Source organism: Endocarpon pusillum (assembly GCF_000464535.1).
Source record: "Endocarpon pusillum Z07020 unplaced genomic scaffold scaffold1300, whole genome shotgun sequence".
NCBI lineage: Eukaryota > Fungi > Ascomycota > Eurotiomycetes > Verrucariales > Verrucariaceae > Endocarpon > Endocarpon pusillum.
In genome coordinates this window covers 286395-298249 of record NW_006913659.1, presented here as the reverse complement: position 1 = coordinate 298249, position 11855 = coordinate 286395, and the positions used below count along the sequence as shown (strand labels likewise).

Here is an 11855-nt window from a genome sequence, read left to right as displayed (position 1 = left end):
AACATACTAGTACCAAATCCCCTATAGGTTCTGATGCTCTGATACTGCCTAGACAGCCAGCAACATAGTGCCGCCTGTGAGATGCACCAATTTCACTCGCGAAGTTCGAGACTAGAAATAACAGGAGGTAAGAATAGCATAGGTGTATAGATAAAGAACGAGAGCAAGGAAACGTATCCGTAGGATTTTGTAGTATGTGATCCAGTGAAGGATTTCTGCGAGTACGGTAGCCATGACCGAATCTCCGTAGCTAGAGTTTCTGTTTGATGGTACTAGGGAGCAACAGGGTGCTGGCTGTAGCTTGAAGGAAACACGGAAGAGGGAAAGGGAAGTGAGGGAAGAAAGATAGTAAGGATCTGGACGTATTAGGGTGCATGGAAGATTGCTTGAGGACAGTAATATCGTGAATGGGTGTGACCTTGACACTCAGGTCCTTCAAGAGGAAGGATAGTTGCTCGTGCTGCCTCGAATATCTTGAGGATAAGGTTGATGTCTTGTACTCTGCGCGAGGAAGAGGTGCTCTGGTTTATATGTATCTTCGTGGGAAAGTTTGTGTCCTTATTTTCTTCTCGAACGTTGGGTCCGGCCGCTGTGATGTGCGCCTGTACGCCTGAGCTGCTGTGCGCCTCTGCTTCATATGCTGCCGCCTGTAGCAGGATATTTCAGGAAGTCAAACATGCCAGACGAACATCCAAGTGCTTCCCTCCAGTACCTCTCGCAGACTGCCGCCCGGATGTACCCTTGGTCGAGCTCAAGCTCGAAACTACACCTGCCCCATCCCTAGAAAATAATCACTCCAGCCTGAACGAGCAATGTTCGAGTCTCACATTTTAGTTGTAATTCCGCGCCTCAGCCACCGCATCCGCAGCCCTTGCCTGCTGCTCCTCCTTCGACCCAGCAGCCAACAACTCACTCCTCGTCTGCTTCTTTTGCGCTTCCAGCTGCGCGGACAGCTTGCCACCAGACGTTCCTCTTGAGGCCGCTTTCGCACGTTCCTGAAGCGCGTGTTAGGAGGCCTTTAGCATGGAGGGCAAGCAGCAACGATGGAAGCCGCTGCCTTGCGACAGCAAGAGTAAGGACTCACTTCCGCGGCTTTGGCAGCTGCGCTTCGAGGATCGGAGGCTGCCCCGTCCAAGTTTCCACCACTGTTGACGCTGCTGCCTCCGAGAGGTTTGCCGGGTGAGTTCGATGTTATTTTCCGGGGGAGGGGCGCGGAGGATGCGGGTTGTGAGGAGGAGGTGCCGACGACTCGACCTTGGCCTGGGAATGCGTCGGGCTTGTTTGCTGATTTGGAGCAGAGATTGCCCATGGCTGCTGCCACAACGGGTTTGACCCAAGTATGTACAAGAGCTGAGATTGTCACCAAGGCATCAAGACTGGAAGGGGTGATAAACCACCTGGGTCAAGGGTGTCGGAGGTGGGATGGGATGTCAGTGCGGATGATCGACTAGATTGCGCCATCGTCCCGCAGTTCCGCTTTGGGAAGAAGAGAACAACATCCAAGTCACAACGTCGTGACTGCAAATCACTTTCACAACATCTGCATTTAGACACAAGCACGCTCGAGCTATGCATGATGATAAATGCACGGAGACTGTTGAAATACTCTTGCAAAAGCCGACTGGCACCAGAGCTTGCTTGATCCTATGCCCTCCATCTTATCACATTGCTGGGATGTCTTTTGAACCACCATGAAAACACTGGAAAGGCGGACGTGGCGGGAAACGAACTATGGCGTGAAGGTGTGGGCATCGAATATCAAAACCGCAAACGATGAGTGTCAATCGTTGCAGCCCAACTTCCTCGTGCTCTCGTTGTCGCTCAAGCTGCTGGTGGATCCTCAACGTCACTCGAAGGAGGGCCCCTAGGATAGACAGAAGAATATCAAGAACACCTCTTGATCTGTCTTGATAGATGGGAAACGGTATCCTAGAGAGGTGTCTCGAGCACGCCGGAATACAGAGCCCGCATCTTCATCAATCATTATCTCATCAATGCCAATGACAACCTCGTAAAAGGCACCAAGAGACTCCGAGTCCTTCAACAATGCAGAGCTGTATCACTGTCGTTTACGCCCGTCTCGTGTATCCGAACGACTGATCGACTGATTATCGAGATCATGGTTGCCGTAAGAGCGTACCATTGCCCAGCACATCCACCGACCGTCATCTTTCCCACTGTAATCGTCCTGGATCGAACGTATAAGGTTGCACTGCGCTCTTTGGCAATCGAGACCTTCTTCGAGTACTCCGTCAGAGTGTTGCGGGCTTCCAGCTTCGACTTCATGGACAAAATTCGCCGCTTTATCCACCCTTGGTAGGGAAGACACCGTTGAGGCAGCAACATCCCCTTCCGATTGAGGAAGGCACAAGCCGTTGATGCACATGACATTCATTTGGTGGATACTATTCCTAATGATTTCCACTCCGCCACCATCGGCTCCACCGCTGATTACCCGATACATACTTACGAGGCCCTTATGGCCGCGCCAAAAACCGTTGAGAGAACCGTGCGGTGACTACGTTTCCCGTTTGGGCTAAAATCCACACCCCCAAGATCGTGAACTAAAACACGCCTCTGCTCTTTTCAACATCTGAAAGAGGAACCGCGATGGGCTCGAATCCTCCCAGCCAATGATTGAGATGCTCTGCTCAAGCCTGAACCATTCCTTTGGCATTCTGAAGGAGTCATGTGTCCATTTTCTGGATCAAAACAGCAAAGGGTCAAAACGCTTCTCCCGATGGCTCCGCTCCGTGACCCGGGATTCAGCGAGGAACATGTGGTTTTCAGGAATGCCATGTACATAAATTTGTAGGTTCTTCCACCCAGAAATCTATTCCTTCATCTCACCACCGAAATAAGAACTTGACTGTGATATTGAAACCACTGTTCTACTACATACTTTTCAACACAGTCATTCTTTCCGCACCATACTATCATTCTCCACATGGCATCATACAACAGCTTCAACAGCGACATGAATAGCAACATGGAGATCTTCTGGACACCATATCAAGACCAACAGATGTGGCAAGGTCTCACTACTGGGGAGACCGCTGAATCATCACAAATTCCATCTCAAGATATGTTGCAGCCACTCAACTCGGCACATAGCTCTACACCCTTGATGCCCTGCACATATACTCAACACAACCAGTATATAGAGCCGCAGGGCAACATGATCAACGACCCTCCTGCGTGGCATCAAGAATCTCTACAGAGTGCGGGTGCCATCCACGATGACATGTTGGCCGCTATGTCAGATGAAGACCTTTTCGACCTCGCTTCCCTCGTCATACCCCCTGAGGGCTCCCAGTACCCTGTCGAAGAGACTAGCCACCAAATACCAGTAGCTACACAACAAGATATGCAGACGGACTCCCTGACGACCAGCTACGACGATTTTCAGCCACCATTCGTCCCTACACATCAACCATACCCAGATATCTCTGATGCCACCCTAGAACGACTTCTGGCTGGCCTCAGCACTCCTCCTCCCCCTTTTCATGAGGAGCAACAAGTACCTGACACAACTGTGCCCAATAACGTGTTTGGCGACATCCAGGAGCCTGGATCATCTTATCCGCCGCCATATATGCCCATGGCGGGCCCCTCGACATACAACTCTGCTACCTACCAACCACCACCACCACCGCAGGCCTCCTACTTTGATCACTCTCCCACTCCCGCTCCCCTTCCGGCGCAGATCACAGCGGCGCCACCACCACAGCTACAACTGGAAGGACAGCTTCCTCTTCCTCCTCTAACATCCCCTGTCGTCTCCTCCTCTTTCATCAATAACGCCACCATCGCCTCCTCGTCCTCCTTCTCCTCGTCCTCCATCAATAGCACCACCGTGGCCTCCTCCTACTTCTCTTCCACTACCACCAACAGCAGCCACAGCAACACTACCTCTGCCGCATCCTCTCGCAACAACACTCCCAGAAAACGCCGAGCGGCAGCACATAAAAAGCGGATTGAACAAAGCTGCAAAGTGGCAGGGTGCTCGTACAAGAGCTGCAACAAGGAAGAATTCCGGCGCCACACCGAGTCCGTGCACCAGAAGATCCGCCGGCACCACTGCGACATCTGTGATTCCAACTTCAACGATGCGAGCGGGCTGTCGAAGCACAAGAAGACGGATTCGCACCGGCAGAGGGCCAAGGCGCAGGGAATCGAGCTGGGCGGCAAGACCATGTTTGCGTGTCGCTTCTGCATCAACCATGGCGTGAACCCGACGAAGTTCAGACGGGCCGATCATCTGAAGAGGCACTTGAGGGAGTGCAAGAACTGCGAGAAGAAGGATGATGGGCTGCCGGTCGGGTATGGGGGTGGAATCGGTGGGATGAAAAATGGCGCTCTACGGGATGGTGCAGGTTTTTTCTTTGTGCACAGCGAGGTGTCAGAGGATGAAGCATTTGGGCTTGTATGAGATGTTGGTTTGGACAGCACGGTGTTTTGGGAATGGCTGGACGGACACCCAGGAGTCCGGGGGCAATTGTCTTGCATTTGTTGGAGTTTGGCACTTGGATCTTGCATTTGAAATCGCTCGACAATGTGATGGAATCCTGCGGGCATTGGTGCCCTTCAGGGACTTGTATATAGCAACAACTGCTCAATCAATTTCAAAGACTCCCCAAAATTCTTTTAGGCGTGATGTTGTCCCGAAGCCCCCTGAAGCCCCCCTGAAGGCCCTGACGCCCCTGAAAGATGACCCCTAGCCAAGACGATAGATAAGATAAGATGGAACCAATGTTCCATGACGATCATCATCCGAGCTCCCAATCTTTTTTGGTATATCGTCTGCAAGCCTACAAGAGGCCGCACCAGCTGTAGCGACTCTTGACCTAAACTCGCAATAATCTAATGTCTTTCAACACCAACACTGACATCTGGTTCGTAAGTTGAAGCTCATAATACAACGCACGGTCGGCCGAGTCTTCGCGCCCAAGCCCTCTCTGTTTCCACCCCCTAGCATGCACCTACCGTCGCGGCCTATTAGCTACCAAGACGCATACTGACTCTTCATCCCCCCAGGCCGGAGCCTTCGCAGCCTTCACCGTCGACCTCCTCGTCTATCCGCTCGACACCCTAAAAACGCGCATCCAATCTCCCAACTACCAAACCCTCTACAAAACCATCCCCCGCCCCTCCTCCTCCTCCTCCCCCTCTCAAAAACACCCCCGTCTCACCGGCTCCTCCCTCCTATCCCGCCACACGCACTTCAACCCCTCCCTCTTCCGCGGTCTCTACCAAGGAATCGGCACCGTCATCTTCGTGACCATCCCCAGCTCCGGCGCATTCTTCACCACCTATGAAGCGCTGAAGTCCACCCTCTCGGACTCCATCCCCCCCAATTCAACCATCTACCTGCCCCAACCGGCCATCCACGCCCTCAGCTCCGGTGGCGCGGAGTTGGTGAGCTGTGCGATTCTAACCCCGGCGGAGGTGCTGAAGCAGAATGCCCAGGTCTGGAACCGGAGCCAAGATCGGACGGGAGGGAAGGGGGAGAGGAGGAGCCCGACGATGGAAGTGCTGAAACAGTTTAAAAGGCAGCCTACAAAGTTGTTCCGGGGTTATACGGCGCTAGCGGCGAGGAATCTGCCGTTTACAGGGTTGCAGTTTCCAATGTTTGAGCATTTGAAGGGCTGGTTCTTGGAGAGGAGGAGACGGAAAAGGCTGCGGTTGAGGGATAATGAAGGAGGGGGAGAAGCAGAGGAGGTGAAGGTTGATGGGATTTTTGAGCGGGCACGCATAACCGCCCTCAGTGCCGCGCTGGCGGGCACGGGCGCTGCCTGGATCACTACGCCGATCGATGTGGTCAAGACGAGGATCATGCTTGCGGCGGGCGAGGAGGCGAAGAATAGAGACTCTAACCCGCATTCCCTGCATGACCATGTCACTTCAAGAACAACAACGGGGACCACATCCAGGCAGACCGCTCTCTCCCTCACCAAGCAAATCCTCAAAACCGAGGGCATCCAGGGCATGTTCCGCGGCGCATTGTTGAGGTCGCTCTGGACGGCGTTTGGGTCGGGACTGTATCTCGGTTGTTATGAGGGGGGAAGGCATTATCTGGAAGAACGGCGGAGGGATAAAGATGAAGGAGGGGATGTGGTCATGGAGAGGGAGGGTGATTGGAAGGGAGTTAAGGTTGGGATTGGGAAGAGTAGGAGTCAGGGCGATGTCGTGCGCAAGAGTGCTTGGCAGGATTGAGGAGTGTGTTCATTTTATGAGAGCTGGGGATTGAGATTGAGAGGCGAGCTTGTATATATGGTGTGGCCAGTTTGGTTGTAATGGCACATACATTTCAAGGTGTCAGCAGGATCGAGGTGGGTAGAGAGATCTTCACAACAGAGCATACAGCAAGTGCGGCCACAATTCTCGATATCCTCTATTGATCTCAGACATTTATTCTCCTGGGTATGTCGCATAACCGCCTCCCGAGTCAGGCCGTCTGCTTTTGCCTTGGAAGACAACTAGCTAAGTTTCCAGAACGAACCACGCCTTCATCTCGAATGATTCTTGTGCGCTTCATCGTGGCGATGCCTCATCAGGACCCAGGTCAAATCTGCAGTGGCACACTGGCAACAGGCGTCAGGTTCTCGCTCTTGCTCATCGACGTTCTTGGACGTCATGGTCACAGCGCCTATCGCCAAGCCGAGAGGAGAGACCTCTACAGCTGGCCCGATATACAAATGGTCGCCTTCAATTGGACCGACCATCAGAATCGAGAGATAGGATCCACTAATGCTGCAGTGCTCTCTTTTTGAATTCCAGACCTCCCCAGGCTGGATTGTATGGAAAGGGTGCAGGGAATGAAGGAGGCGTTGGGCTGCGACGTGGTCCATTCAGAACCGCTCTTTACTACAGCGCTGACCGTGTTCTCATAACGATGCAGCCTGAGTGCAGGAGACGAAGGAATGCATGGACAGGGACAATGCCTGCGCTGATGAGGAGTGCGTCTTGTTGGCTACATGACATTCACGGGATGTAAGGCATGTCGACTTCCGACGCAGGTTGATCTGATTTGGAGAGTTGCTGGTTTGCGGCTTCGTATATTCTGGCCCCTGAGCGTTATGCTGCCGTGGCACTTAAGAAGTCGCTAGTACTTGGGGGTTGTGGTCCTTTTGGTCCAACACTACTACTTATATGTCTCCCCCAGAATCTGTATCTAGAGTTTCAAGTCATTACAAACACACGCTACTGTTGATACACCTTGGCCATACAGAGCCATACAGTATCAGGTTGCCGCGGAACAGGCATATAATCTATATATGCAAACAAGGAAAGACGGGTAAAGTGAGAAGTAATTAGCCTTCAGAGATTCAGCGATGCTGATCTCTGCATGGTCTAGATGTCGCCAAAAGTCGGTGACCATTGTACATGGATCGTACATCTCAAGTTGGTGTACGTTGGACAGAGCCTCAGTGGTCAACAGAACGTGAAGACTAAATGTTCCACAATAATCGACAATTTTGAATGGAGAATAGGGCCGGAGCTAGGTGCCAAAATTCTTGACAGTTCCCACATTTTATCCCTTGTGAACCCGAATACATCCAAGTGGGCATCCTTCCGATTTAGGACTAGTATTTTTTGCGTGAAAAAGGCTAATTATTATAGCTATAAAACTATAAATGATATCATTCGAAAGCTAACTCTTCTAGCTTTCAAATAATACTATTTATAATCTATATACTATATATTTAAATAGAGCCTTTTAAGAGCTATCAAATAATATTATTTATAGATCTCTAGCCTTAATAATTAGCCTAACATAGCTAATTTAAGTTTTACTCTTATAATTTACTTTTAGTATTCTTAACGCTAAGGCTGCAGCTAAATCTTTATGAATTTTGATATTCTTAACGCTAAGGCTATAGTACTCTTCTATAATTTTGATATTCCTAATGCTAAGGTGTTAGGGCTTAATAAGTCAAGATAAGTCTTAACCAGAAGTGAGGTCCAAAGGGGTTTGGGTTATAGAACAGGGGGTACACAAGTAGATCACGAGATGTCTTCAACTTCTAGGTAAGAGCTAATAACATGAGTTGACTATGAAGACTATGAAACTATCTGGGAAATAAGCGTGCTTATATAGGCTAAGAGATTCGTGCTCATGGCTGCTCTATTCAGGGTCCAGTCTTGTCCAAGTCTGTCATAGTTCCTTCGCAGAGCGCCAGGCAGCTTCGTAGCGCCTGTCTGTGCTTGGCGTGTTCAAGTCCTGTAACATACTTGGTGCCGCCGAAAAGTGCGTCCCTTCCTAATTGGGTCTAGCACCACGCTAGATCCATCTCCGCCAAATTCTGGCGAATCAACAGCCAATTTCAAACAGTTGTATCTCAACAACAACTACTCGAAATACGTTGCCCTTTAGCTATAACAAGCAGCTATAGCTATGCCTCCTCATCATGGCGAAATCCCTTACGAAAAGCGCGTTGCTGTCGTTGCCCTGCGACTTTTAGCAGGCTTGAAATTCGCCGAAATTGCTGAAAAACTCGATCTTGAAGCGAATTCGAATTGTTAAGAGAGCTATTTCATGAGCATTTTGAGCTTCCTATTGAGGTAGTAACAACCTATATTGCAGGACTCAAAATGGCACGCAGCACAGCCGAAAATATCGCTCACAAGCATCGCGATCCTCTGAACAATCACGAATTAGTTCGAGTCGTACAGCCAAATAAGCCTGTTCTTACTCACGACGTTCGAGATTTACGCGTTGAATATGCGGAATGGGCTACTAAGGAGCAAGAGAATAGTGCTATATTCATCTTTGTCGACGAAACTTACTGTCATTTTGGAGGGCATTTTAGGAACAAACCAAAGATTACAAAGCCAAAAGGTGCAGATCCACATCTCTACGCACGTTTTGATCCTGCAGAGCAGTTTCAATTGATGGTATGGGGTGCAATTGGTCTGTACGAAGATGAGATCAAATTCCCTTTTTGGATATGGGAGCCAGAAACAGAGGAGGATAAATAATAAGCAAGGCAAGATATTAATCAATACAATGCGAATCACAAGCGAGAAGCCCTATCTCAACAGGCTAATGCCCACGTCTCTGGTACCGTTGAAAATCACGTTCTACAAGAGATAAATAATAATGTTATTTCTCACAATCAACAACGACGAGCAGAAGGTTATCAAGGCAACAAGGGATTCAAAAGAAAACGTACAGCAGAACAGGTGTTTAAATACGTTGAATTTAAGAGAGATAACAAGAAGGGGGGCATTGATTAGTAGATATATCGCAACGAGATTTTGATCCCTCTCTTGATACCCTATTATCAAGATATTCAACGTCGTCATGGCAACCAAGGCAATGTTTGGCTTGTTGAGGATAATCTTGGTGTTCATAAGAAGGCGTGGGATTCTCTCGGAGATATGGGTGTGTTGAGGGCTCCTTGGATGAGCAATTCTCCTGATTTGAATCAAATTGAGCCAATTTAGGGGTATCTCAAGGACTCACTATAGGATATGAGAGTAACCTCCTCTTTTGAGAGCATTAAGGAGCTGGCCAAGGGTAGAATTCGTTACGAAATGCACTCTGAGGGTATGCGACGGTGTGCTAAACACCATATTGAGGGCTATCGTGACAAATTGGCCCAAGTTCAGAGGCACGAGGGCAATAACAACTTCAGAGGATAGCTGCAATTGATTGGCTAACAGAATCCCTGCCCTCTCCACTCTAGACCCTCTATCCTATACCCGATTAGGAAAGATATACAGCTTCAAATTAGCGCTAGGACGCACTTTTCGGCGGCATCAGTAAGGCTACAGAATAACCTTATCCGTGGCCCAATGGGTGGATCCCTAGGGACCCACTTTGCAGGGGGGGTCCCCCAGATCGGAAGCCCTCTCCACTCTAGACCCTCTATCCTATACCCGATTAGGAAAGATATACAGCTTCAAATTAGCGCTAGGACGCACTTTTCGGCGGCATCAGTAAGGCTACAGAATAACCTTATCCGTGGCCCAATGGGTGGATCCCTAGGGACCCACTTTGCAGGGGGGGTCCCCCTGGCAAAGCCAGCGCGCCCAGCGCGTGGCTGTCAGCTCAACGCGTTTGTCAGCTCAACGCGTTTTTTGAACAGAAATTCAACTACGAAGGAGTACAGATAGCTTAGAATTCGCCGAATTGGGATATTAATCCTCTATTTCTTCTAGAGGGCCATTTATGATGGTCCACTCCAAGTTTGCTGTACGCCGACGCTCATCTTCTAGCTCTTTTCGTAGGATTTGCTCTCTCTTTTGAGCCCTCATCTCCTGTGTACCCCCCTCTTCTTCTCGTTGTTTGGTCATATTTCGAGCCTGTTCGGCATAAAGAACTCCTCCATTTTGTAGTTGACGTTGCCCTCTACATCTTCGTTCTTTTCGTTCTCTTTCAGCTGCTGTATATTCTGATAGATCCTTCTGGATTTGTACGGCAGTTTTGGCCTGAATCAGAGCCCCCTTGATGAATTTCTCTTGTAATGTTGTTTGACGACTCGGAGTTGCATTTTGTAGTTGAATAGCTTGCTTTTCAAGAGATTGAGCTGTTAGAGGTGTAACAGGAGGCCAGATTTGAGCGTCAGGAGGAGTAGATGGTCGATTTAGAGGAGTAAGAGGTTGATATTCTTGGATCTTATTTAGTACAATATTTGGATTGTAAGGAACAAGTCCGCATTCTCGAAATCCATCAAGGATAGAGTTCCTTTTAAACGTCATTTGGCGAATACTTTGAATAGCAGCAAGGAATTCTAGCTTATCAAATTTGCTACATCCTTTTCGAGTTGCTTGATCCACTGCCTGGGCGTGCCAATGCTTATACGGCTGAAATAGAACAACGTCAAGCGGTTGGAGGACGTGAGAAGTATGTAGAGGAAGCGCAAAAACGTAAATAAGGTTGATCTCGCAGAATTCGAGGATCTCTCGCGTAAAACGGCTCATATATCCGTCACAGAGGAGGATACGATGAGCTCCTATACGCGTTCGTCGACTTTGGCGTTCAAAGTGCTGAATATATTCGTACGCAAGCTCATCATTCGAATATCCAGTATCTGATAAGCCAATTAAAGTCTCTCCTTAAAGCTCATGATAGAAACGCTCTAAATGAACCTTCCCTGGCAGAATCAACATCTCATTAATAACTGCTCCGCCAGCACTAATAGCCTCCACAGCTGTTATAAAGTCGCGCGTATTATCAGAAGGTAAATAATGCCTTTTTCTCCGCGAAGCAGTAACTATCCATTGACTCTTGCTAACGCCTATCCGAAAGCCTGTTTCGTCGAAATTCCAGATATCCTCATTCTGTATTGAATATTTCTCTCAGAGCGTTCGAAAACGCTCAAACCAGTTCAAAATAGCGTCAGAATCATGAGCCAGCTTTCGTTCAAGTTCTAAGGGCTTTTGTTTAGCCTTATGAAGCTCAGAATGTCGATCTAGAAAGCGTCAGGCCCATTTTGAGCCTACAGAGGGCGCAGGAGTGTCGGTAGTATGATCCTGAAGAAGAATAGCATTTGCTACATTGCTGATTTGATCATATCGTATAGAGTGGCCAATTTCGTCTAAAGAGAGAATATATCGAATAAGAGATGCCTCTTAGATAGCAGAGAGCTTTGGATTAGCTGCCTTTCGACCTATACAAGATCCTATACTCTTGAGTCGTCGATGGATACGATCTTTATGGATACCAAGTTCGCGCGCTTTTGCTGCAACAGTAGAGCGCTCTCCCTCCTCTTTTGCAGCACGGATCTCTCGTACGGCCCTATCCACCAAATCATCGATATCTTCGTTCGAAACAGGCATGTTATGAGGGTGCTATGGTCAAGAATCTACAGGAGTTGAATTTCTGTTCAAAAAACGCGTTGAGCTGA

General features: G+C 49.0%; 4 protein-coding genes across 4 annotated transcripts; 2 read left to right on the top strand and 2 right to left on the bottom strand.

Annotated features, from left to right (window-relative positions):
• Window positions 1–830: 830 nt before the first annotated feature.
• Window positions 831–1309, bottom strand: EPUS_00749 (uncharacterized protein; the record flags this gene model as incomplete). Its single annotated transcript, XM_007801529.1, has 2 exons — window positions 831–995; window positions 1085–1309. The coding sequence occupies 2 exons, from the start codon at window positions 1307–1309 to the stop codon at window positions 831–833; spliced, it is 390 nt and encodes a 129-aa protein (XP_007799720.1).
• Window positions 1310–2947: 1638 nt separating this feature from the next.
• On the top strand, window positions 2948–6216 carry EPUS_00748 (uncharacterized protein; the record flags this gene model as incomplete). The annotated part of the gene is made up of 2 exons (XM_007801528.1): window positions 2948–4426; window positions 5038–6216. The coding sequence occupies 2 exons, from the start codon at window positions 2948–2950 to the stop codon at window positions 6214–6216; spliced, it is 2658 nt and encodes an 885-aa protein (XP_007799719.1).
• Window positions 6217–8595: 2379 nt separating this feature from the next.
• EPUS_00747 (uncharacterized protein) lies at window positions 8596–8982 on the top strand (the record flags this gene model as incomplete). The annotated part of the gene is made up of 1 exon (XM_007801527.1): window positions 8596–8982. The coding sequence occupies one exon, from the start codon at window positions 8596–8598 to the stop codon at window positions 8980–8982; it is 387 nt and encodes a 128-aa protein (XP_007799718.1).
• Window positions 8983–10146: 1164 nt separating this feature from the next.
• Window positions 10147–10707, bottom strand: EPUS_00746 (uncharacterized protein; the record flags this gene model as incomplete). The annotated part of the gene is made up of 1 exon (XM_007801526.1): window positions 10147–10707. The coding sequence occupies one exon, from the start codon at window positions 10705–10707 to the stop codon at window positions 10147–10149; it is 561 nt and encodes a 186-aa protein (XP_007799717.1).
• Window positions 10708–11855: the final 1148 nt, after the last annotated feature.